Source organism: Lissotriton vulgaris, unplaced genomic scaffold, assembly GCF_964263255.1.
Source record: "Lissotriton vulgaris unplaced genomic scaffold, aLisVul1.2 SCAFFOLD_902, whole genome shotgun sequence".
NCBI classification, from domain to species: Eukaryota; Metazoa; Chordata; class Amphibia; order Caudata; family Salamandridae; genus Lissotriton; species Lissotriton vulgaris.
The window spans coordinates 755,828-779,298 of NW_028240880.1; the positions used below are offsets into that span (position 1 = coordinate 755,828).

General features: G+C 46.8%; 1 protein-coding gene across 1 annotated transcript in view; it reads left to right on the forward strand.

Annotated features, from left to right (window-relative positions):
• LOC147672503 (peroxisomal reductase activating PPAR-gamma-like) overlaps window positions 1-23,471 on the forward strand; it is a gene marked incomplete at its 3' end in the record, with an annotated part of 88,733 nt that overhangs the window by 12,474 nt on the left and 52,788 nt on the right. The window contains exon 2 of the mRNA XM_086947988.1: window positions 8,624-8,698. Coding sequence (XP_086804114.1) covers window positions 8,624-8,698 — 75 coding nt within the window. The remainder of the gene's footprint in view (window positions 1-8,623; window positions 8,699-23,471) is intronic.

Below are 23,471 nucleotides of genomic sequence, written 5' to 3' on the forward strand. Positions count from 1 at the left end.
TGGACCTCTTCGCGTCCCGTCTCGACCACCAGCTGCCGCGGTTTTACAGCTGGAGGCCGGACCCTCTGGCGGAGGCCACGGACGCGTTCTTGCAGGATTGGAGTCGGGAACAGCCGTTTGCGTTTCCCCCGTTCTCCATGATCATGCGAACGGCGGCTCAAATACGCCGCCAGGGTGCGGACCTGGTGTTGGTTACACCGCTGTGGAGGTCTCAAGTTTGGTTTCCGGTTCTTCTGGAACTTTCCTGGGATTTTCCAATCCTACTCCCCCTGTTTCCTCTGCTCCTGACGAGCCCGGATCGGGAACCTCACCCTCTCGTCATGCAGAACACTCTCCGCCTCGTGGCGTGGAGGCTCTCAGGAGACGCTGGACGCTCCCGGGCCTTTCGGGGTCAGCTGAGCACTTGCTCTCCAAAGCATGGGCCGATAGTACGACGAAGCGTTACAGATCCGCTTGGCTTAAGTGGGTGCGTTGGTGTTTACGAAGGGATTTGGATCCCATGGTCGCCGGCCTTGTTCCCGTGCTGAATTTCCTGGCTCATTTGGCCGACAAGGGCTTGGCGTATAGAACGATCAATGCTATCCGGTCGGCGATTTCTGCGGGCCATGATAACATCGATGGCCATCCGGTAGGGGAACACCCTTTTGTGTGCCGGCTTCTGCGTGCGGTTCGCCTCGCACTGCCGCCTGAGCCCAGGTACTCCGTCCTTTGGGACGTCAATTTGGTTCTGAACCTGTTCCTATCGTGGCCAGCGAATTCTTATCTGTCTCTGAAGGAGCTTTCGGCGAAATTAGCCATGTTGTTATGTCTGGTCTCTTGTAGGCGCGTCTCGGACGTGCGCGCGCTGGATGTTTCTGCACGCATTTTTTCCCCGGAGGGGGTTACTTTTACGGTGGGTCGACGCACTAAGACGTCGTCGCGTTCCATTTCTTATCCAGCCTTTACTGACACTCCTAAGTTGTGTGTCGTGCAATGCCTCAAAGCATATGAGGACCTGACCTTGGATCTGCGCCCTCCGGGCGAGCGTCAGTTGTTGATTGCCCTGCGGAAGCCACACAAAGCTGTCTCCTCCCCCACTATTGCTCGGTGGGTGCGTTGGGTCATGCAGGAAGCGGGCATCAATACTTCTCTCTTTGGAGCACACTCCGCCAGGGGAGCCATGGCCTCTAAGGCATTCTCGGTGGGTGCTCGTCTGGAGGACCTTATGCGAGCGGCGGACTGGTCCTCGGATTCCACCTTCAAGAGGTTTTATTTTAAGCCGGTGGTGGATTTAGCTCAGTTGGTGGTAAGTAAGCTTTAAACTAGCATAATCTGAAGCCTCCGGTCCTGACATAGAATCGAAATTTGCCTAGCTTACGTAACGGTAAGTTTCAATTCTATTAGGGACACGGAGGCGAGGATTATCCCACCCGGACTACGGTGGTGTCTCTACCCACCCGTATGGCAGTAAGTAAAGCGTTTTCCTTTACGTTGTCAGTACTGTGTTGTTCACTGAATGCTCCTCGCCTTGTTGTCGCCTTTTCCTGGGCCACCTCGCTGATGCTGTTCCTTTTTTGACAGGCAACGACGGTGCTAAACAGGACCAATGAGGCTTAAGCGTGATCTGCGCGAAGAAAGAGGAGGAAGATGATGGGAAGTCCGGTTATATAGGGATGATGAACAGTGACAAAGGACTGTGGACTATGATTATAACAAAGAGACTCTTGGGAGTTGTTGTTGATTTTTTGTTGAACATTACGTTAATGCTTTATGTTTAAAGCATTTTTTGTTCTTATTATATCTTTTCCTAAGCTGCTGTGGTTTTCTTTATGTTAATAAAGCGAAGGAAGATATAGCATAATCCTCGCCTCCGTGTCCCTAATAGAATTGAAACTTACCGTTACGTAAGCTAGGCAAATTTCGATTCTCTCCATTTACTCTTCGTTTCTCATCTTGTAATGGTCTAGAAACAGTTTGAAACAGTCTATACACGCTTCACGTGTTTAAGTAGGTTACTAAACTATTCCTTTTCCATAGTCATGCATGATGCAGGCCATCTACCTCCTTAGTACGTAAGTGTTATTCTTACTAAGTATATTTTGTCCCTGTTCTGGTGAAAGATGTCTGACTGGGACGGATAGTGGGTGCGAGTTACAAACTGCCCAAAGTATGCACTCACCAAAGTATGCACTCACAGTCACAGCAGCAATCAGGGACTACACTTTATGTAGCGGATCTCTTGCAGATGTAGACTATTAACCACAGACTTTTAATGGGTTGTTGTCTTGGAGTCTAGGAATTCTACCTGAATCGTAATTGTGAGTCCTGCAGTAAAACACAATCCTTCGTGACTCAAATACTTTTGGCCTGTAAAATGGAGGTAAAATGTATCCGGAGAAAAGTGCTTGGAAAGTGAGAACAAGTGGAGAAAATTAGTGACAAAACGTTGATTCCTGCAGATAACCTTTATTCAAACTCATGATGGTAATACTAAACCTGGAAATTATTATATCTCACAGCATTGAACCTCTTAGGTATTTGACCAAACCAAATTCAAACTTTAATTAAAACGCAAGGTAAAAAAAAAAATGCCTTTATTGTAGAGCAGGCCTGTGCTGAAATGCATCCACATTTTCATATGGACCTTTAGTTTGACTTCTAGTTATATTTGTTTCTTCAGGATTGGAAGGGATAATAGAGGGATAGAAGGGGGAAGAGTCTAGAAAGTGTTTATTGGGAAATTATAGTAGTAAGTGGAAGTTTGGGATGCGTATAAGGACATCTGGAGGAGGGAAGAATCTCAAGAAATGGATTAGGGAGATCATAGTAGTAAAATGAGTTATGGGAAGAGTCAAAGGAGAAATTGGTGAGAGAAGAATTTATAAGGGTTGTTTTGAAAATCACAGAATTAAAATAAGATTTGGGGTAATCCAAGGAGGGCTAAAAGAAGGAAGAGTCTAGAAAGGGTTATTTTGGAGATCATAGTAGTAGAACGAGGTTTGGAATGAGCCCCAGAGTGAAGGTAGAGGATAGATTGAAAAAGGTTTAGGGTGAAATATAGGGTAGTGTATTGGAGAGAGTCAACGTTGTTTTACAGTAGGAGTAAAGTAAAATATTGATACATAAGTACATATTATACATATGTATATCAAGAAATCCACCTATCTAGATACATACATATAATTGAATTAAATGTTTATATACATGGGATATGCTGTACATTTGTGTTTGAGTATGGTGGTTATGTAGGAAAGAGCCTACTCTTGAGTAGTCTTCTGAAGATAAGATAGTTCTCTGTGGATTTTATGTTTAGGGTAATGAATTCCATAGTTTGAACTGCTTGAACAGAGAACGATATGCTCCCTATGTTTTTTTTTTCTTGTATGGTGGAATTTTGAGGTGAAGTGCCAATCTGGAGCAGAGGTACCTTTTGTTGAATTTATTTGGTGATTTTATTCCTGATGAAAAGTGGTCCTGTTCCATGTATTGCTTTGTGGGTGATACAAAGCAAATTGAATTTTTAGAAAAATTGTTAGCTTTAAAAAAAAGTATTAAAGCAGATATTTGAGTGATAAATTGTGCGGCACTAGGAACTCATTATTAATATCAATACCTTGATGCTGCCAATAACATTGCAGATATGGCCTTTATGTATCACCCAAATACAGGCATTCTAAATTGATAAAAGCTTTTTTACCTCACTGCTGGCACCCTTCCCGATGCACTCGAGTGATCACTGTTTGTAATCTTGCATAAGGTGGACACTAATGTATTCTTGCCTGATGTGATCATGAATACAAGATTAATATTAGTAGTTTGGGATAATTTTCATTGAATGTAAGTAGTTCTTCTTCTAGAATAGGTTGGATACCCCTGCTCTTATACTTCACATGATATGTCACTTGTAGAATAATATCATGCTTTAATTTGGAAACTGTAATAGCATTTTTGTGTTCTGTCCTCATGCCAGGTACTTACTGTTTCAGCCCAGAGTCCCCGCTTGTCATTTGGGAGATAATCCTATCCAGTTCCTCAACAACTTTATTTGACTAGTTTACGATATTCAAGCCCTGCAGAGCTATGGGAATTGGTTCAGTTGCGTTCGTAGCCACTAATTATTTCAATTCCTAAGTTAAGCATTGCAAGCGATGGTCTTGTTCACGTCGTTAAGATAATGTGAACTGTTCATTGACAAATCTGTGATATCAACATGCTTTTTTGGGTCTCGCCTGAGCCAGCGACTGCACTGTCCGTGAGGCATTAAGTAAGGGCTTTTGGACTCTGAGCACACGCTCGTGCGTGTGTTTTTTGGGGGCTTCCACACTATTGGCCTTTGTGTGCGTCTTTCTAAGAAAGACAACAATCAACAAAGAAATGCCAGTACTGCAATTGGATTAATAATTTGATGAATTGAGTAGCAATCCTCAATTCAATAAGACCAATAAATCTGTCTGTAAACTTATAATTAATTCTTTTTATTTTTGAATTTCTTTTATGTATTTTGTTTTCTTGGGTTTGAGCAAAGTGCTTTTAAACAAACAGTTTTTACAAAAGAAAAAGACTCATGAAGTGCATACAAAAACCTTCAATTATGTACAATACCTACAAAAAAACAGTTAATCTCGACTCTAATCCTATAAATATTGTTTTGCAACGCATTTAGAGGAGACATTCAACATTCAAAAAGACTACACTTAGTACACTTAAAGACATAAACACACAAGACAAGACACTTTTGACAATGGTATGACAAGGATTCACCGTTCCTAAAGAAAAATGTAAACGCCCTATTATCAATAAAGTTTCCGTTGAGAGAGGTGCGGATACTGGTGTTTAGTACGAAATTCTTTTTAAACTTGTTTTATACAATAGACCATCTAATAATTCAATTTTATCAGTTGTAGTCATGAAAAGATTGGTCTAATGGGAGGACGATGAGTTTTCAAAAGGGCAGCGGTCGACGCGTTTCGAATCCCTTATGTAGCAGGGATTCTCATCAGGACCATGTGGACTCAATCTAAAAATAAATCAATAAACATTCTGTCAGTCTTACTGGGTGTCACTCAACTTCTGAACAGTCATGCATTCTCTCAGATCGTACCTGTATATTAGATTACAGCGGTCAGTCTCCCAAGAGGTGGAATGCTCATACAGCTGTAATGTAAATGAGCATAATTAGGATAATTGTGCCAAAGAGGTCAATCAAAATTGGTGGGGGCCACCAATCTGTGTACTTACATAAATCGACTATTTGGCCGCTTGATCAGCTTGTATTCACTTTCTTCTGGTGATTCTAAAAGCAAAGGACAAAGTCTCTTTGAGCTTAAGCACTTAAGCTCAAAGAGACTTTGTCCTTTGCTTTTGAAAACTCATCGTCCTCCCATTAGACCAATCTTTTCATGACTACAACTGATAAAATTGAATTATTAGATGGTCTATTGTATAAAACAAGTTTAAAAAGAATTTCGTACTAAACACCAGTATCTGCACCTCTCTCAACGGAAACTTTATTGATAATAGGGCGTTTACATTTTTCTTTAGGAACGGTGAATCCTTGTCATACCATTGTCAAAAGTGTCTTGTCTTGTGTGTTTATGTCTTTAAGTGTACTAAGTGTAGTCTTTTTGAATGTTGAATGTCTCCTCTAAATGCGTTGCAAAACAATATTTATAGGATTAGAGTCGAGATTAACTGTTTTTTTGTAGGTATTGTACATAATTGAAGGTTTTTGTATGCACTTCATGAGTCTTTTTCTTTTGTAAAAACTGTTGTTTAAAAGCACTTTGCTCAAACCCAAGAAAACAAAATACATAAAAGAAATTCAAAAATAAAAAGAATTAATTATAAGTTTACAGACGGATTTATTGGTCTTATTGAATTGAGGATTGCTACTCAATTCATCAAATTATTAATCCAATTGCAGTACTGGCATTTCTTTGTTGATTGTTGTATTGGCGCAGCCTTACTGCTTTAGCCAGAACCCTTATTGTTGCCACTTTCTAAGAAAGACAGCACGCAATTGGCCCAGGCGGGTGCGTGTCCCACTTTGCCTGGAATTGAAGCCGCCCTCGGCCTACGGCTTGCAGTTATGTGCAGCCTGCCACACAGCGCCATCTGTTTTGAATTGGCTGCATTCCGGTATCGGGTTACTAATTAATCCAGCGCGGTCGCTTTCACTTTTGCGACCGTGCTTGTGTTTATGGGCCTCCTGCTTCTAACCTTTACATGCCGCCTTATTCTGCGCTACCCAGGTTCACGGCTCAAAGGCAGCTCATACACCTTCCCTCTTCCAGATGTTTCTAACTGGCGTTTCCAGTTGAATTGACTCAGTGACGCGTGTGCTGTTCATTACTTTATTGGCGCTGCCTGCACAAGTTTAATCTGCAGAACAAATGAATGCGAGTTTAATAGCGTGTTGTTCCCCGTCTCTTGTATGTTGCACATAGTGGATAATGAGTAGCGTGGTTTCTATTCAGTGGCAGCAGCTGATATCTGCTCTCTTGCATGCGCGCCTCTGTCTCTGCCCCTGAATCTTATCTGGCGCTGGCTCAAAGTCCAGAATCCAGGAGCGGGCGGGTGCGTGCTTGCGTTGCGCTAACATCATTGACTGCTCTTCTCCCCCCACACGTGGAGGCTGAACTTTCCCTCTGTGACCCCGGCCCAATATCCGGGAGCAGGCTGCCGAGTGAGCGGAGAGTCGCAGGTGACAAGAAGGCGCATCATTTCATCGTTATCATGAAGCAGGGCCAAAGGGACAAGCACTGAAGCTCCTGCTGTGCAACTGGTAGGTTTTAATACCGCTTCTACCACCCAATCAACCCCGAGCAGAGCACTTATGGGCCGTTCGGAAAAAATGACTGGTCAAACATCATAACTTCACAGACTGTCAGCCCTACGTGAATGAAAACCAAAATCTGCAAATTTGGGCTCTGACTAGGGCCTGGGTACCTAAAGTGCAACAAACTGAAATACCTCAGAAGATGAAGGAAGTCCTGGCTACACCTGTCTCTGACTTAATGCTGAATGGTATTTTCATACCATGTCATTTTGGTTTGTGACAAGACAACGGTGCTGTGCATGCACCTGCAATGTGGATTCTGATATTACAGTGTTGCTGTACAAATCTGGGAAACACACTCCCCTCCCGCCTCCCGCCTCAGAGTGTTGAAGCTGCCTGCTCTGAACCATAGCGGAGGTGAGAGATGTCGCACACTTCTCCCTGGGGCCCCGGTAAGTTCACTTGATTTATGCTCTGCTTCAGGATCCACTTCTGCCAGTCTCCCTCCCCATCTGCGCTGCCCTAGCCTGCTGCTGCTCCTGAGAGCGCCACCTCACACCTCATTTTCCCTGTCTGGATCCCAGTTTGGGCTGTCACGTGCTCCTATATTATGTACTCTGATTTTTTTGTACTTTTGGTGTGCACGGACCCAGTGGCTATGTGTACGTGCTTTGCATGTTTATAGTCAGTCACTCAGTGGAAAGGTGTGTCGCTGGGAGAAGGGGGCACGCAGCGTGTCGGCCGGCACTGAGTAGGGTGCATGGAGAAGCTTTGACCGGAGTCCTCTTTTACGCAACAACCCTCACGTTTCGTGTCTTCAAAAAAACAGCGTGTCTGCCTGTTTTGTATGATTATGAGAAGAAGTGATCTGGTAACTAAACTGCACTCTTCGGAACCAGAGATCCGGGTTTGCAAATTGGTTGCTTCTGCTCTGCGTTATGTGATCCTGCCCAAATTACCCAAGTGTCTTCCTCTGACCCGCGTCTCTTGCCTGGCAAAAATAAATGGGAGTGCCTCGGTGCATTATGTAAAGTTTGCATTGTATGTTCTCCATGAAAAACTTACTTGTAGTTAAAAAATAACTTAATGATGGTAAGTGATGAGCATTATACGTGGTAGGTTGTATATGAGGCGCACTTGTTTACAAGTTGGATTCTGAACCAAACCGACACATCGGTGATTTCTGGCCATTTACTTAACCCTCAGTTATCTTTAATGCGATTCAATTGTACGAATGACTCGGTGAAGGCTTGTATCAGCTGTGCTCTTCTGCTTCAGTTTCAGTTATTTGTTTGATGCTGGGACGATTCTTGCACGGTGCTTCAATCAGACGGTGTGTTTGTGTGTGTCTGTGTGAGTTTTTATGTGTGTTTATGTGTGACAGGTGTATGTGCCTGATGCGTTCTTAAAGATAGAGCAACATTATTCTTTATTAGTTCCAACACAATAAGTTTTCGTACAGGTGGTGTTGTAAACCCATGTAAATAAGAAGATGCTTTCATTTGTGAGAGTGCAGAAAAAGGAAGATCAGTAAAATAACATATTTGCCCAAGATCACACAATTTAGTTAACCCAGAAGCTGCCATGGATGCAGGCTTTCTGGTTTTACTTTGTCCCAAAGGCGAGACCTATTGGCTATGCCAATGCTTGTTATTTTAAGTAATAGTTTCAGTATGCTATAAAGGATGCAAACCTGTTTTCACCACGCACCTTGCATGCAGTATTAATTAGATCATCTCAGATCGAAGATTCCAGCATCTTTGTAGGCTTTAGTTCTGCAGAGTACTTCCTAAAGAAATATGGGAATGGGCAGGATTTCAGGATGTTGAAGAATGGTTATTTCTGTCTCCTCCGTTTCATTTTCAGCTCTGTAGCAAGAACTCTAAACATAAAAACGAGAACACCACCGATAATCCCTCTGGACAACTCCAGTCCGATTAGGTTGGTTGCATGGGTTTGGTCTTGATTGAGTGCTCTGCGACTGCTCCATTGTGTGCATACATTCAATTCATTATAACTAAATTAGTGGTTATGCATTTGCTTCCTCTAATAGTGTGACATTTCTTATCAGCTCCATCACTGGTTCCTCGTTTTTAACATAGACAGCAGGCATTAAGCTTTATTTTACAGATTCCTTCCACTCAGAAATGTTATGTTGCTGGTCTGAAACTTTTGTGCAAATTCTCTCGCTCTTCCTGGATGGCTGTGGTCAAACAGCACCCTTTTATAAGGCGGGGGGCTGTGTAAGCCCTGATATTTGCCAGTCCCTTGGTTATAGTGTCAGATTGGTATGGGGACATGTATAGTTGCCAAATGGAAGACTTCATCTGACCAGATTCCCTACTTGTGCTCCACTTTTCTGAAATCAATTTCCCTTTGCCCCTCTTTAACCCTTCTTTAACGACAATAGCAACATTATCAAGCATTCAAGAAAAACTTTTTTCTTAGCCAGGTTTCAGCCATGGTGTTCTGCATTCACAGCTTGGTTTTCAGCTTTGCTCTCTGTAACTGTGATTGCTTCTGCTTTGCATCTGCTTCCCGTACTGCACAAAGGTGTTTTTCCCCACTGTGTTTTTTTGTTTTGCCTACCATAATTGTTTCTTTCATCTTTAGAAAATAAAATACCTGTTGTACATTCAACTTGTAAACATTTTTACCTTTTAATTGTATTCCTTGTAAAAGTTATCGCGATTACAGTACTTAAAATTGCAATATGAAATCATATATCTATGGAACAGGTACATGGAAAATAAATATCCTGGCTATTCTAAGGATGATAGAGCTTTTCTCAATCGTCGTACAATTTTTGATTCTTCGGATTTTCAAAAATGTTGTAACCCGTCGTCAAGATCAGGACTTCACGGCGATTGAGAAAAGCGCTATCATCCTTAGAATAGCCAGGATATTTATAAAACAGAAACACCAAAAACTTACCTCTATACAGGGGAAGACCAGCAAATGCAGATTTGGACTTCTCTTTGAAGGGTCACAACCGTTGATTTACTGTACTGTCCTGAGGAAGGTCTTACGGATTTATTCTACTGAAGACCGAAATGTCGACCATAGAGTCCCTCTCCCTTTGTTCTCATTTGATGAATTCTCATTGATGATGGTTCTATTATGATGTAATAGTGGTCATCTCTTTTTATTATTATGGACTGGACTCTCTCTACAAATGAACTATAGTCAGTTTGCACAATTCTTTATTTCATTTGTTCAACACTGTGTCTTCACCAGTAAAGGTTGATTTGTACCCTGTTTTGACTTTTGAAAAGCAATATATAAATTGATTAACTTTTTATCAAAAGATATACTACTCCGTGTATTTTTCAAATGTTCTCCTTTTTCATTTGCACTTCTGAATATTCATATGTCTAAGATAGTTGATTGCTTCTGACTACATTGACCTTGATAAAAAATCGTTCCAGCTTCTGATTATTCAGATAGGATCATAAAACAATTGTTATATTGAATCCGAAACTGGAAATCAATGTTTTGAAATAAATTCCCTTGCTGGCACCATTAATCCCTCATAACTAGTAGGTAGAGGTCATCTGTCACCGAATTAGGACCAGGCGCTTTGTTGGGTCTAATAGCCTTAATTGTTCCAGGATTTCCTTAAGTGTGAAATCTAGCTAGTCATTGGTCTTAATTGAGAGAGCTCTTCCTACTGTGGCGGTGTTTGGTACATGGACACCCCTGGCTGCATAGACCTGTTTAAAATGATGAACCCATTTCTGGGGTTGAAGACAAATCAATCCGGGACACATCAGGTCTTCTACCATGTGTCAGTATGCCTCAGAAAAGTTTACTATTGGGGGCGTGGCTAGCGGCCATCGATGGCGGCAGCAACCTAGAGAGGCTCCCGATGTAGGCGGCATCCCACATCAATCCGTGCATTAAAATCCGACAAATATATCGCCCAGACGGGGCGCACTGGGTCCGGTGACCGAGCGACACCCGGAGCAGCAAGTTGAGACAGCGGCGGCCCGGCAACCGGCGGGACAGCGAGGCGAGGGGTGGGGCCTACTCTCCTCCTCAACGCAGCGGCATAAACTAGAGACGGAACCCGTGCGGAAGTGAGGCTTCGGCGGACGCTGACTGCCGGAAGTGAGGGTTCGTCGGAAGACACCCATGAGCGGACCGGACGACCTCTAGACACATCGGAGTGGCCCGCAGGTAGTCGACCTGTCCAGTACCACCAAGGGGGACAGCAAAGGGACTGCGCGGCGGACGCCGACACTCGGGAGCGGAACCGCCATCTTGTGAGGCCGCAACGACCCGGGACTACGAGCCACCAAGTCAGGCAAGCACTGGACCCCTGGGTCTGCTGCCGGGAGGGACGGAGCTGGGAGACATCACCGGGCGGTGAAAAATACGATCTGAGCTCCCCGCCGATCACCGGGACACACCACCAGAGGTCTACAGGCTTGGGCACCGGGACACACCATCGGATAATTCCAGACTTGGGCACGACGAGCCTTAAGATGGTGGGACATAAGCGTCCCCTCCCCAGCTGATAGCAACTCGGCGCCACCCGACCGCACGAGAGTGGTTGAAGAGATACGGGGGAGTGTACCCTGGACATGTGACACAACGACCCGCAGTGCGGTAAGCACACCAGCACGTGCCTGCAGGGGACATAGGGTGGTCGAGTGGATGTCGGGCCGTCTCCCATTCTCCTCCACTGTCAGATAAACCTGTGACCCCAGAACCACACGGAGGAACAGCGGACGAGGGGCATTGCCCCAGTGACGCAGTGGGGGGAGGAAAGGACACCTAGGCGGAAGGCACCAAGTGAGGGGCCCTGCCTGACCTGCTGCTGACCACGGCGAGTTACTAGTTAAAAGAGACGCACACGAGAGGAGGCTCATTTCGCCCACTACCTTGGGGTGGGCACGCAAAAGCGGCGGACCAGAGCGGGAGATTCCCTGAGGAGGAGGGTGGCGCCCCGTCCTCTGACGGACGGTACACTTTTTGGGGACGAGCGCTATCCCAAATCATTGAATATGGCGGGCAGAGGCCCCAAACACAGCTCCACGCAGGCAAAACGTGATAAATTTGCCTATGACAGGCACCCTCCTCCCCTGGAACAACGCAAGTCCACGGGGAAAACGGCGGACTCCGAAGGAGCAAAGAAAGCCAGAAAGGAAGATGTCCTGGCAGCGTTGGCTCAGGTGCAAGAAACGGTGGGGGCAACGGCGACCGAAGTAACCTTAATACGAGCAGACCCCCAGAAGATGAACGAAAGGGTGAAACAAGTTGAAGTTGTGACCAAGGCCTTGGTCGAGGATGTGTCGGAGCTCCAAATAGAAATGGGAAAATTACAGGCGGACAATTAATTATTTAGAGATAAGCTGGATGATCAGGAAGGGCGCTCACGGAGGAACAACGTCCGGATTTTAGGAGTGCCGGAGTCCGAACCCACAGGTGCGATGGACCTCTACGTGGAAGACTTGATCAAAAACCAGCTCCAACCCAAAGGCCTCTCGCATTTCTTCTCTGTGGAAAGGGCCCATGGAGTGCCAGGTGGGAAGCCAAAGACGGGAGGTCCGCCACGGCCGATATTAGCGAGACTCTTCAACTTTCGGGACCGTGGCGCCATTTTGCAGGCGGCTAGAGTGGCGCCGGCCATACAAATTCAGAATTCTAAGGTGTCCTTCCCAGACTACACGGCGGAGGTGTCGCGGAGACGGAGGACATTCCTCGAGGTGAAAAAAACACTACGAGAAAAAGAACTTCCCTACTCGATGCTCTTTCCAGCACGGCTTCGGGTGGTAGCGGATAAAAAGGTCTGGTTCTTCGACACCCCCGACGCGGCCAGGGACTGGCTTGAGGGATGGCGCACCGCTGGACCTCCACGCAGGTCGTATAGGACGAACAACGGACACCGAGACGATAGCCGGACCGGGTCGCAGACATCAGGCAGAGGCGGAGCGGGCAGATCACTGACGCAAGAACTTACTGAGGCAGACGGAGCAGAATGACCCGGAGCAAGGGGACGAAAAGGACCGCTGTCTTTAGATTCTGTAACTAAGTACTTTGCGGTCGCAACTGGACGCTGGCCTGGGTAGCCGCGGATGAGAGCAGGGATGCCGCCTGCTCGGGGAGACACTCTCCCCCAACACGCAAGTACACTGGTTTTGGGATGGGTAAAGCACTCTGCTCAGTTGGGGAGGCGGGCAGTTGGAAGTCCGTTAAGCAGGGGGGCAGGGAGGGGGGGTGATTTGGGAAGTTGGTTTGGGGTTGTAAGGAATGCACATGTAAGGTCAAGGAAGAATGTTTTCATTTCAAGATGCTTAGTGAGAGTTCGGAAGTCACAAGTAGAATCGGACTATTGTGTTCTCCAGTTGTACTACTTAGCTGGAAGGAAGATGCACGGTTATTGGATCACAGGTCGCGATAGACACACACATGCCTACGTAGCTACACATGGAGGAAGACACGACACACAGACCGGTGGGGGTTGAGTCACAGTTGCAAGGCTCCCCCCTGCGTATCTTGACGTGGAATGTGAGAGGGTTGGGAGATAAGGTGAAACGTGGACTGGTGCTGACCGCACTGAAAAGGCAAAAACCTGCCATAGCACTCCTACAGGAGACGCACCTAACGGGGGGGGGGGCAACCAAAGCCATGGATAGGAGAGGGAAGATGGTAGCCCATTCGGAGTGTACATCAGGGTCACGGGGGACGGGCATTTTAATCCAGAAATCCTCACACTTCATACCACTGAGCACTAAGACTGACGGACAACGGTGTTTCGCAGCCTCGCAGGGGCAGTGGGAGGGTAGACTCCTGAACCTGGTATCGGTATATATTCCCCATACGCTCCATTCTATGAAACTCCCGGCACTAGCAGACTTTCTACTGACTCTTCCCGAGGGGGATGTTATTATTGGGGGGATTTTAATGCCACCGTAGACACGCAGTTGAATAGGTTCCCAACGATTGCACCCACTGGAGGACCTTCCCGCTTCCAACGTTTTCTAACGGCTATGGGTCTGATCGACATATGGAGACATGCCCACCCTCAGGCAAGGCAATACACTTTCCACTCTACCGTCCATGGCAGCATGTCGAGAATCGACCATTTCCTAGCGTTGGGCAATGGTACCCAATGCGGAGCGGATCGGCGGGACCCCTCCGGCCGCGGGGCGGGTGCCCGGAGACTGCCTGTCGGAGCCGTGCAGCCTGGAGGCATCGTGAGGCGCTGCCTGCTGCGGCATATGGGCGCTGCGAAGCAGAGTGAAGCGCCCAGCCGAGAGTCCTGAGCGGAGGTCGGCGAGCGCTGTGGGGATCCCTCGGCGGTCTGGCGGCAAGAGTGGAGCCTGAGGCTAGCGGGACCAGGGGGGACAACAGACAACGCGGTGATCGAAGGTTGCATCGCAGCCCGGCGGAGATGCCTGAGCCCCGAGGAGGTCGGGAAAACAAAATACAACACACGACAACACGTCGCTGCCCAGGGGAACTACAGGAGAGAGGGAACAGGCAAGCGGGACTTATTATAAAACAACGCCTAGCGAGTGGGAAAGGGCTGCAGCTCAGCTGATCTGGCCGTGCGCGCACATCAATCTACCAGCAGGCGCTGCACACTATAGCTGTGTTCTTGGTGGTCACATTGTCGAGTCCCTCTATAAATGCATCACTTTTGCGCCACTCTGCTGGCAACATCATAATTCTGGCTGAGAAGATCTACAAGAAGGTACTGTACACATTTCCTTTGTTCAAAATGGCTGGGGCCATAAAACTGTAGCAATAAATTTCCCTTCTTTACCTTCGACGCCCACGAGGCTCCCCAGCTTGACTCCTCCACACAAGACCACCAAAACAGAGATAAGACTCCCTCCCAGCAAGATAGGAGCCGGGCTTGCTCAAATAGAAACTGAATCTGCCTTTCCCTGTTCCTAAAGTAACAGCAACTAACAGAGGACTATCATATTTTGGCGGCCATTTTAGACTGGTCTCTCTCTCTCTCTCTTGTCGTCTCTACCTCCCCACTTGGCGGCCATGTTAGGCTGATCTCTCTTTGGTGGTCTCTCTCCTTGTCAGCCATCATGGACCGGTCCTCTGCAATACATGCAATACATGATCATACCTAAAAGCTGGTTTCTTTTCACTAATCTCAACTACCGATTGTCTGCCTTTTATAACAGTATTATAATTCTATTTGTTCTTAATGCACTGATCGCTACCTCAGATAGTTCGGGCTGCTCTCTTATGCTATTTGGGACTCAGATTGCTTTTTGTCTGCACATGTATGTAGGTCCGATATATCATTAGGATTATACTTCTTTTGTAAACTGTACACTTTTATAAGCAGCAGGCAAGGCCTTTATTGCAGTACTATACTACTACTTGTGCCTTGGATATATATTTACCTGCACCCAATTTACTTTGCACCGGTCGGTACCTCATACACTTCTGGCTGCCCATTAGTGTCACCTGACGCCTTAACTTGCTGTGGGCATATGTATGTATTTTGCTACAATATTTCATCAGTATTATACGCATATCTGATTATTATATATCTGTGTATGCTGCTAACACATATGTTTTTGACCTCTCACTAGTGCCTCTTTTGACCCATGTAACATATCTGCATTTATCTGTAATTTATTGTCTGCATTTATCTGTGCTCTTATATATTTCTTCTGCTCACTCTCCCCTCCCACACCCACCCTCACTCCATCCTAACATGGATCACTGCGGCAAGCACACATATAAAATAAAATACCCACCCGCACTCACAAAAAAAGCCGCCAAACACTTTAAACACAACTTCCTGAGGTCCCACCCTGAAACGCCCTTTGCCGACACCTACTTCTCACCGGTAAATGGGTCCATGACCACTGATATCATCTTTCACACCTCACGCAGAGCTCAATGGAGAAAAGCGTTCCTTACCTTACTCAACGTCTCCACCATCAGGAAATCCGCTCATGGACTAACACTCTCCATCGCACCATCCAAACTCTTCCCAGGAAGTACAGCCATTACTATTTACAATAACGGGATTGTCCTAATTCAATCCACAGACAGGAACCTGGAACTACTCGACAACCTGTTCCCCACTTTCAAAGAGCACCTCTCCAACCGTCGGACCTCCACACATACTCCAACCTAACTGAACCAGAACTCCTCACTCCCAACTAACGTCTCAGGACGACCGACCGTCTCTGGCCCTAACAACTCGACTCTATCCCTTCCCAAATCCCCTCCCACTTTCTCCACCCTCCCCACTCCTTACACTCCCGCCGCTCCGAGCTCCCCCTCCTGCCTTGACCTCTCTCCCCCCACTCCCTGCCCCCTCCCTCCTGGCCCCCACTCCTCCCTCAACATCTCCCACCCCACCCTCTGCACTCAAACCACTCCTGATATTCAACCCTCCCTCAACATCTCCCCCCCACTCCCTGCACTCTCGCCACTCCTCGCCCTCACTCCTCCCTCAACAGCTCCCCCCCCATTCTCTGCACTGAACCCACTCCTGACCTACACCCCTCCCTCAACATCTCCCCCCCCCACCCCCTGCACTCCCGCCACTCCTAGCCTTCACTCTTCGTTCAACCGTTCCCCCCCCCCACCCTTAGCACTCCCGCCACTCCTGGTCCCCACTCCTCCCTCAACATCTCCCCACCCACTCTCACGCCCCTTCACTACACTTGCACCACCGCAACGACCAGTCTCAACACGTCTCGCGATTGCTTCACCCCCCCTGTCACGGATTTCCCTTCCAATAACTCTAACCCCATACTCAACGGCACGCTGGACACAATCATGACCACCCTCCTCCAAGTGAAAGAAGAACTCCACACGATCAAAGAGTTACTCCTCACGCACACCGAGCACCCCCCCCCCCTCACCACCACTTCTCAACGAATCAACAACTCCCCCTCACATCCTACTCACCCCTTACATGGGACCTCTATCTCCTCTCGCAATACCTCCAACCGGCATCAGCGCACAAAAAAGACACTACCTGCTCGCGCCTTACATTGGACCTCTATCCCCTCTCGTAATACCGCCAACCACCCCAAGCGCGCTATCAAGACTCTCTCGGACCGCGACATACACACCCTACTCAGCACATATGTTCCGGCAACCCAAAACAGTTCAGCCACCACACACATGCCCATTCCTACGATTCTCTCCAACCCTATAAGGCACCCCACGCTTAGCAACAGAGGCTCTGTTCCCAACAACCTCACTAAAGTCCCTCTCACTATAGACCCCTCCACCTCCCCTGACACCCCCAGACTCAAATGCACACTTCTCAACTGTAGATCGGCCCAAAAACACTCGTCTGAGGTCGCTGACCTCATCTTGTCTTTGAACCTTGACCTGGCCATACTAACGGAAACATGGTTAACTGAATCCTCCAATCCTATCATGGATATCCTAGTCCCCCCCAACTACTGCATCACTAGACTTGACAGGTACAACAAGACAGGTGGCGGAATCGCCTGCATTTACAAGAGCAACCTCATTATTAATAAGGTCACCGCCCCTTCTCTTACCTCCTGTGAATACTTCTGCCTTGATGTCATCAGAGAGAACAACCTGTATGTTCACTACACATCATGTACCACCCCCCGGGGGACAACCTCGTCTTCTCCCAACAACTCATGGACACAATGTCAATCAACGCAGGACGGAAAAACACACAAATTTACCTTGGTGACTACACTCTCCATTGGAATAACTGCAGTAGTTAATAGCCTCAAAAATTTCCTTAACGCTTATGACCTCACTCAGATCTGCAACACCCCACACATGACAAAGGCTCTATCCTCGACCTTGTCATCTCCAAAGAAGGCACCATTCAACTAGACTCAATCCAACCCTGTGACTGGTCAGACCACCATATTATCACATTCCTTATCAAGGAAAAAGTAAAACGCATCCCAGTGCAATACTCCATGCCCAAAGTCTGGAAAAGAGACATGAGGAAACTCAATCCAAACTCTCTTTCCCCTAACAGCTGCAATCTCCTACTCCCCCCTACAGACGTTACTGACGTTCAGTGTAATAGAAAGAGAGAACTACCCTGCCAGGGGGTGATTATATGGTCCCTTCAACGAGATCCAGAGAGGGAAGGAGAGGGTGACATAAATTGGTGCTCCGGAGCCAATGATATATCAAACACATTCAAAGCAAATTAAGAAAAAGTGAAAAAAGTTTATTATTTTTTTATATATGAGGTAACAATTCATAAATGAAGTCCATGAAATAACATTCTAAAGCATATATACAAACACAGGAAGGAAGTTTTCCTCCTGGGACTGAATAAGTATCATCATTAAAAGTTCAAACAGGGAATAAGAATTTATTAGCGTCCACACACTCCCACAGTCATTCACTAAACACACATACACATCTCAATCTCTCTCACTATCAAAATAATGCACACATAACCATACAGATATAGAAGAACCTGGGGGCCTGCAACATCACAATCAATGGATGCTAGGGTAGAAAAACCAACATGGAGGCAGTTAAGGGTGAGGTGCAGTAGATGGTAATACACTGAAGGCCATCCATGTAGATCACGCCAACGCGCGTTTCAATGCAATGCCAATTTAGGCTGCATCTTCATCAGGGCATTGGAGACCAGGGAGGGGGACATACACACTGTGAATAAAAAGGAGATCAGTTATCTCTGAGTCACATAGTAGAATAAACATTTAGTACATGTGAATATAAATACAATTAAAACAAGTCTTGATAAACTAATGATGTAATTTCATTGGACATATATATATATAACAAGCATGATTTGAGATGATAGGCTCATTTGAGAAGTATATCGTGGCTCCGAAGGCATCGTCACTCAAGGCGTAAGAATTCTTACTATTCCTCCTCAATGGAAGGGACACAGGGGGCAACAACGGATAGACCCAGGACCAGCATAAACAACCACACAGGCAATCAGAGCATGCACATACAGGGGATCATATGTATTTACAAAGGGGTACGGACACCTATAGCAGGGGGTTTCACATATGTGTCAGGAAGTTATAAAAACTCAGTGTTAACATCAATAGGGAAGGTCTCAGAGTGCCCATAAGGGGGTGGTCCTAACTGACCAGTATCTCAACTCCATGGCCTCAATAATCAATGAGACCGCTCCAATGCAACTGAAAAGAGTATCCTCCAACCCGTGGTACAACGGGAGTCTCAATGAAGAGAGACGGGCTATGCGAACGGCAGAGCGCACCTGGAGATCAGTTCCCTCGACATTACATCTTAAAATTCTGAGGCAAAAGAGAAATGCATACTTCAGGAAAATAAAACGCTCAAAGTCTGAGTTCTTCAGACTCCAGCTAGACCAAGCAAAAAAACGTCCAAGCAAATTGTTCGAGCTAATCCGATCTCAATCTAAGGAACAACCCCCAGCTGCCGACATTTTGAGCACTACTCCTTCCTGCGAAGATTTCTCGGCTTTCTTAAACAAAAAAACTGACAATATAAGGAGCGACCTCCTCAATGACGCAAGCCTTTACTCGATACCCAACTGTTCTAACACCCAATAAACTAAAAAATAATGCGACATGGTCATCCTTTGACACCTACTCTGAAGAAGAAATTGACAGAATACTTAGCACCCTAAAACCATCCAATCACCTCACTGACCCTCTTCCGGCCAACGCCGTAAATGACTTCATCCCGTTGCTCCTCCCTCTCTGGACGAAAATCATCAATAGTTCACAACAACAAGGAACTATCCCTGATTCCCTCAAAGTTGGACAAGTTACACCTTTACTGCAGAAACCAACAGCTGACCCCACTGATCTAAGCAATTACCGTCCGATTACCAACATTCCCACTCTCGCCAAACTCTTAGAAAAATGCGTCCAACTACAAATGACAAAGCACATAGAACAGTTTGATCTCCTCAACCCACATCAATCAGGCTTCCGAGCAGGGCATAGCACTGAAACAGCTATGACTCACATAATTGACGACGCCCTCCAAATCTTAGATCAAAATGATACATGCCTCCTCATCCTCCTTGATCTCTCTTCAGCATTTGACACTGTGAAACATGAGAACTTACTCGAACTCCTAAAGACAAGAATGGGCCTCTCTGGGACTGTGCTTCGTTGGTTCACCTCCTTTCTACACAACCGGTCTCAAAAATTCAAGAGCAAAAACTTGTTGTCTTCACCAGTACCGGTATCGTTAGGTGTCCCTCAAGGATCCTGCCTTTCCCCTACTTTGTTCAACCTTGTTATGGAACCTCTCACCACCCTGCTACAAGCATCCAATATTCACTTTCACATGTACGCCGATGACACTCAATTATATCTCAAGTTACAATCCCCCAAAGACATCCTGAGTCTGAATTCAACGATCAGAAACACCCAATCTTGGCTGGCCGATAATCACCTCAAACTCAATGCTATGAAGACGGAGTTCCTCCTAATCTCACCTCCCACGAAAATATCCTCCGCACAAACATGGCTTAAGCACCTAACAGCACTCAACGTCCAACCGACCATCGTGGACTCAGCAAAATCCTTAGGCATAACACTCGACACCAACCTCAACATGCAGCAGCATATCAGCAAGGCAACTAAGGGGGCGAACTTCCAAATAAATACCTTGAGGAAACTTAAACCCTTCCTTCCAGCAAAAGACTTCCAAACCGCAGTACAAGCACTAGTCATCCCCCGCATAGACTACGGCAGTGTGGCCCTCTGCGGCCTCCCCCTAACTACAACTGCACCCCTCAGAGCGTCACTAAACGCGGCAGCAAGACTCATCACTGGATCAAAAAAACATTCGCATACCTCCCCTGACTTTAAATCCTTGAACTGGCTGCCTCTGGAAGCCAGAATTCAGCTGAAAATTGCCTGCATGACGCACAAGGCTATACACCTGAAATCACCCAGCTACCTCACTCATAAGTTGACAATTTCCGGTGGGTCCAGAACTACCAGAAGTACAAACAATCTTCTGCTGAAACCGAGAAGATTTCGGAAGGAAAAAACTTACAAACGCTCCTTCTCAGGAATGGCGCCTAGGATCTGGAACGCACTTCCCCCTGAAACTAGGCGCATCTCCTCCTCCCTTCTTTTTAAGAAAGAAGTCAAAAATATCCTTATGGCTAAATACACTTGAACAATTACGTGTGATTTACAATGCGTCGAACAGTATTGCTAGTAGTATATTATTATATAGCCTATATATTCCTATGCACAGATGTATTTGACCTGTATTAGACTAAAGTGCTTAGATTCTTGCTCCCTCATATCTGTATTTTTCTCTATTTCTGTTTTTATTTACATTGTTGTGATGACCTAAGTCCCAACTAGGCCATGCTACCTTATACCTGTACCATATGTAATAGTGTTGCTATGTACATGTACTTGATGATCTACCTCCTTACTATGCTCCCTGTTCCCCTACCCTTCCACATGCCTTGTAAAGCGCTCTGTTATCTGCAAAGATCTTGTTCGCGCTATATAAAACTTTCAAAATAAATAAATAGAAATTCATCCGAGGGGGATATCGGACCACTCACCAATTACCCTGACAGTCTCCACTCAGGAGAAATCTCGCAAACGAGTATACCCCATACAGGCCGCACACTTTAAGGTCCCCCAGGTACGGAAGACCCTCATAAGGGCGACGACGCAGTACTTCACGGAAAATGTTGCCTCTGTGCGCTCCTCGGAGGTTATATGAGAAGCATACAAGGCGTATTCAGGGGTCAAGCCATAAACTCCATCACGGGCTATAAAAGAGAGAAAGCGGACGAGCTAAATAGACTGGAGTTAACACTGCGGGGTGCGGCAGCAGCACATAAGCACATCCCACTCCGGACACATCCCATGCACTGCACTTACAACAACAAATGTACACGGATCACGTCCGGAATCAGGTTAAGGGACATATCACTGACACACAGAACAGGATTTACGAGGTGGGGGACAAAGCGGGTAAGATGTTGGCGTGGTTAGACAAGAGGGGAGGAAGTTCCAGAGGTATTCAACAGGTGAGGGACAAACTGGGAGAGGCGCACACGAGCCCAGAACAAATAGTTGAAACGCTCGCGACAAACTTCGAAGAGGTTTACACCCCGGAATGGGAAGTCACGGCAGAAATGGCTAGGGCGGCACTAGAGCAGATCGAGGTCCGGACACTACAACCGGAGACTGCTGATGAACTAGATGCCGACATAACTACGGAGGAGATACACTTAGCTATACGTGCATTGAAACCCGGCAAGGCGCTCGGTCCTAATGGCGTCCCTATTGAATGGTATCAGACAGCGCCAGAGAGGCTAAGTAAACATCTACTAGCAATGTATAAGGAGTGTCTGGGGAAAGGCGTGCTTCCGCCAGATCAGAGACTGGCCACCATAGTAGCAATCCCCAAGCCGGGGAAGCCGCCAGAGGATTGTTCCTCATACCGCCCTATTTCGTTACTTAATGCGGAAGTTAAAATCCTCGCCAAACTCCTGGCGGCCCGACTTGGACCGCATCTGCCCGATCTCATACACCCGGACCAATCCGGATTTATGCCTCACCGAAATACGGCTCTAAATCTACGCCGAGTGTACGGGGTACTGGCGAAGGCGGAATTGATTCCTGCGCCAGCAGTAATCCTTGCTCTGGACGCAAAGATGGCCTTTGATCTGGTTGAATGGAACTATTTGTTTGAGGTCCTGGCCTGTCTGGGCTTTGGCCCCAAGTTTATAGCATGGGTGAAACTATTGTACGCTCATCCGGTGGCGCAAGTGGTGGCAAATGGCCACATCTCGCAAACATTCCCTCTGGGGAGGGGCACCCGTCAGGGATGTCCCCTCTCACCATTGCTTTTTGCAATCGCATTGGAGCCGTTGGCCACCTTGATAAGAGCAACGCCGCTGTTGAAGGGGATACGCTGGGCGGAGGGTTGGGAGGACCGGCTCTCCCTATATGCAGACGACATGCTGGTGTACCTAACTGACCCAGAACACGGGGTGCCGGCGCTCCTGACTCTCTGTGATAGCCATGGTAAAATATCGGGATACACGGTAAACTGGAATAAATCGGTGATGTATGTTCTGAAGGGTCCCGCCCCAATACTGAGTGCAGATTGCCCTTTAAAGGTTGCTGGCTCCTCTTTTAAATACTTAGGCGTCCATGTTACAAGGGACCCAGCAGGCTTCGTATGTAAAAATTTGGTGCCTCCCAAGGAACGACTTAAACACGACGTTAAGTTCTGGGCGGGGCTACCTCTGACGCTATTGGGGAAGGCTGCCCTTTACAAAATGATGTCCTTGCCCCGCTTCTTATATATACTGGAAAACACGCCGTATCCGGTGGCACCGAGCTACTTTAGGAAAGTGGCGGCATTGGTGTTGAATCTTTTATGGGGGAACCTCCTGGCACGCATTACACAGGCCAAACTACACAGGGGCTGGTTTGATGGCGGTATTGCGTTGCCTAATTTGAAGTTATATTACTGGGCGGCGCAGCTAAAACCCATTAATCAATGGATCCATGCTCCCCAAAACGAACCGGCATTTCAGGCTGATAGGGCTCAAATAGGCGTAAGTAGCCTGCTGGCCCCGCTGTACGATCAGAGGAAAGTGCGTAGACTGGAGGGACCCACCAGACTTACTGCAACGCTGTGGCATACGGCGACAGCAGCCCTAGGATGGAAAGGGAGAATAACCAAGCTCACACCACTGTGGGACTCCCGGGCCCTGGGAAACCTGAGAAAC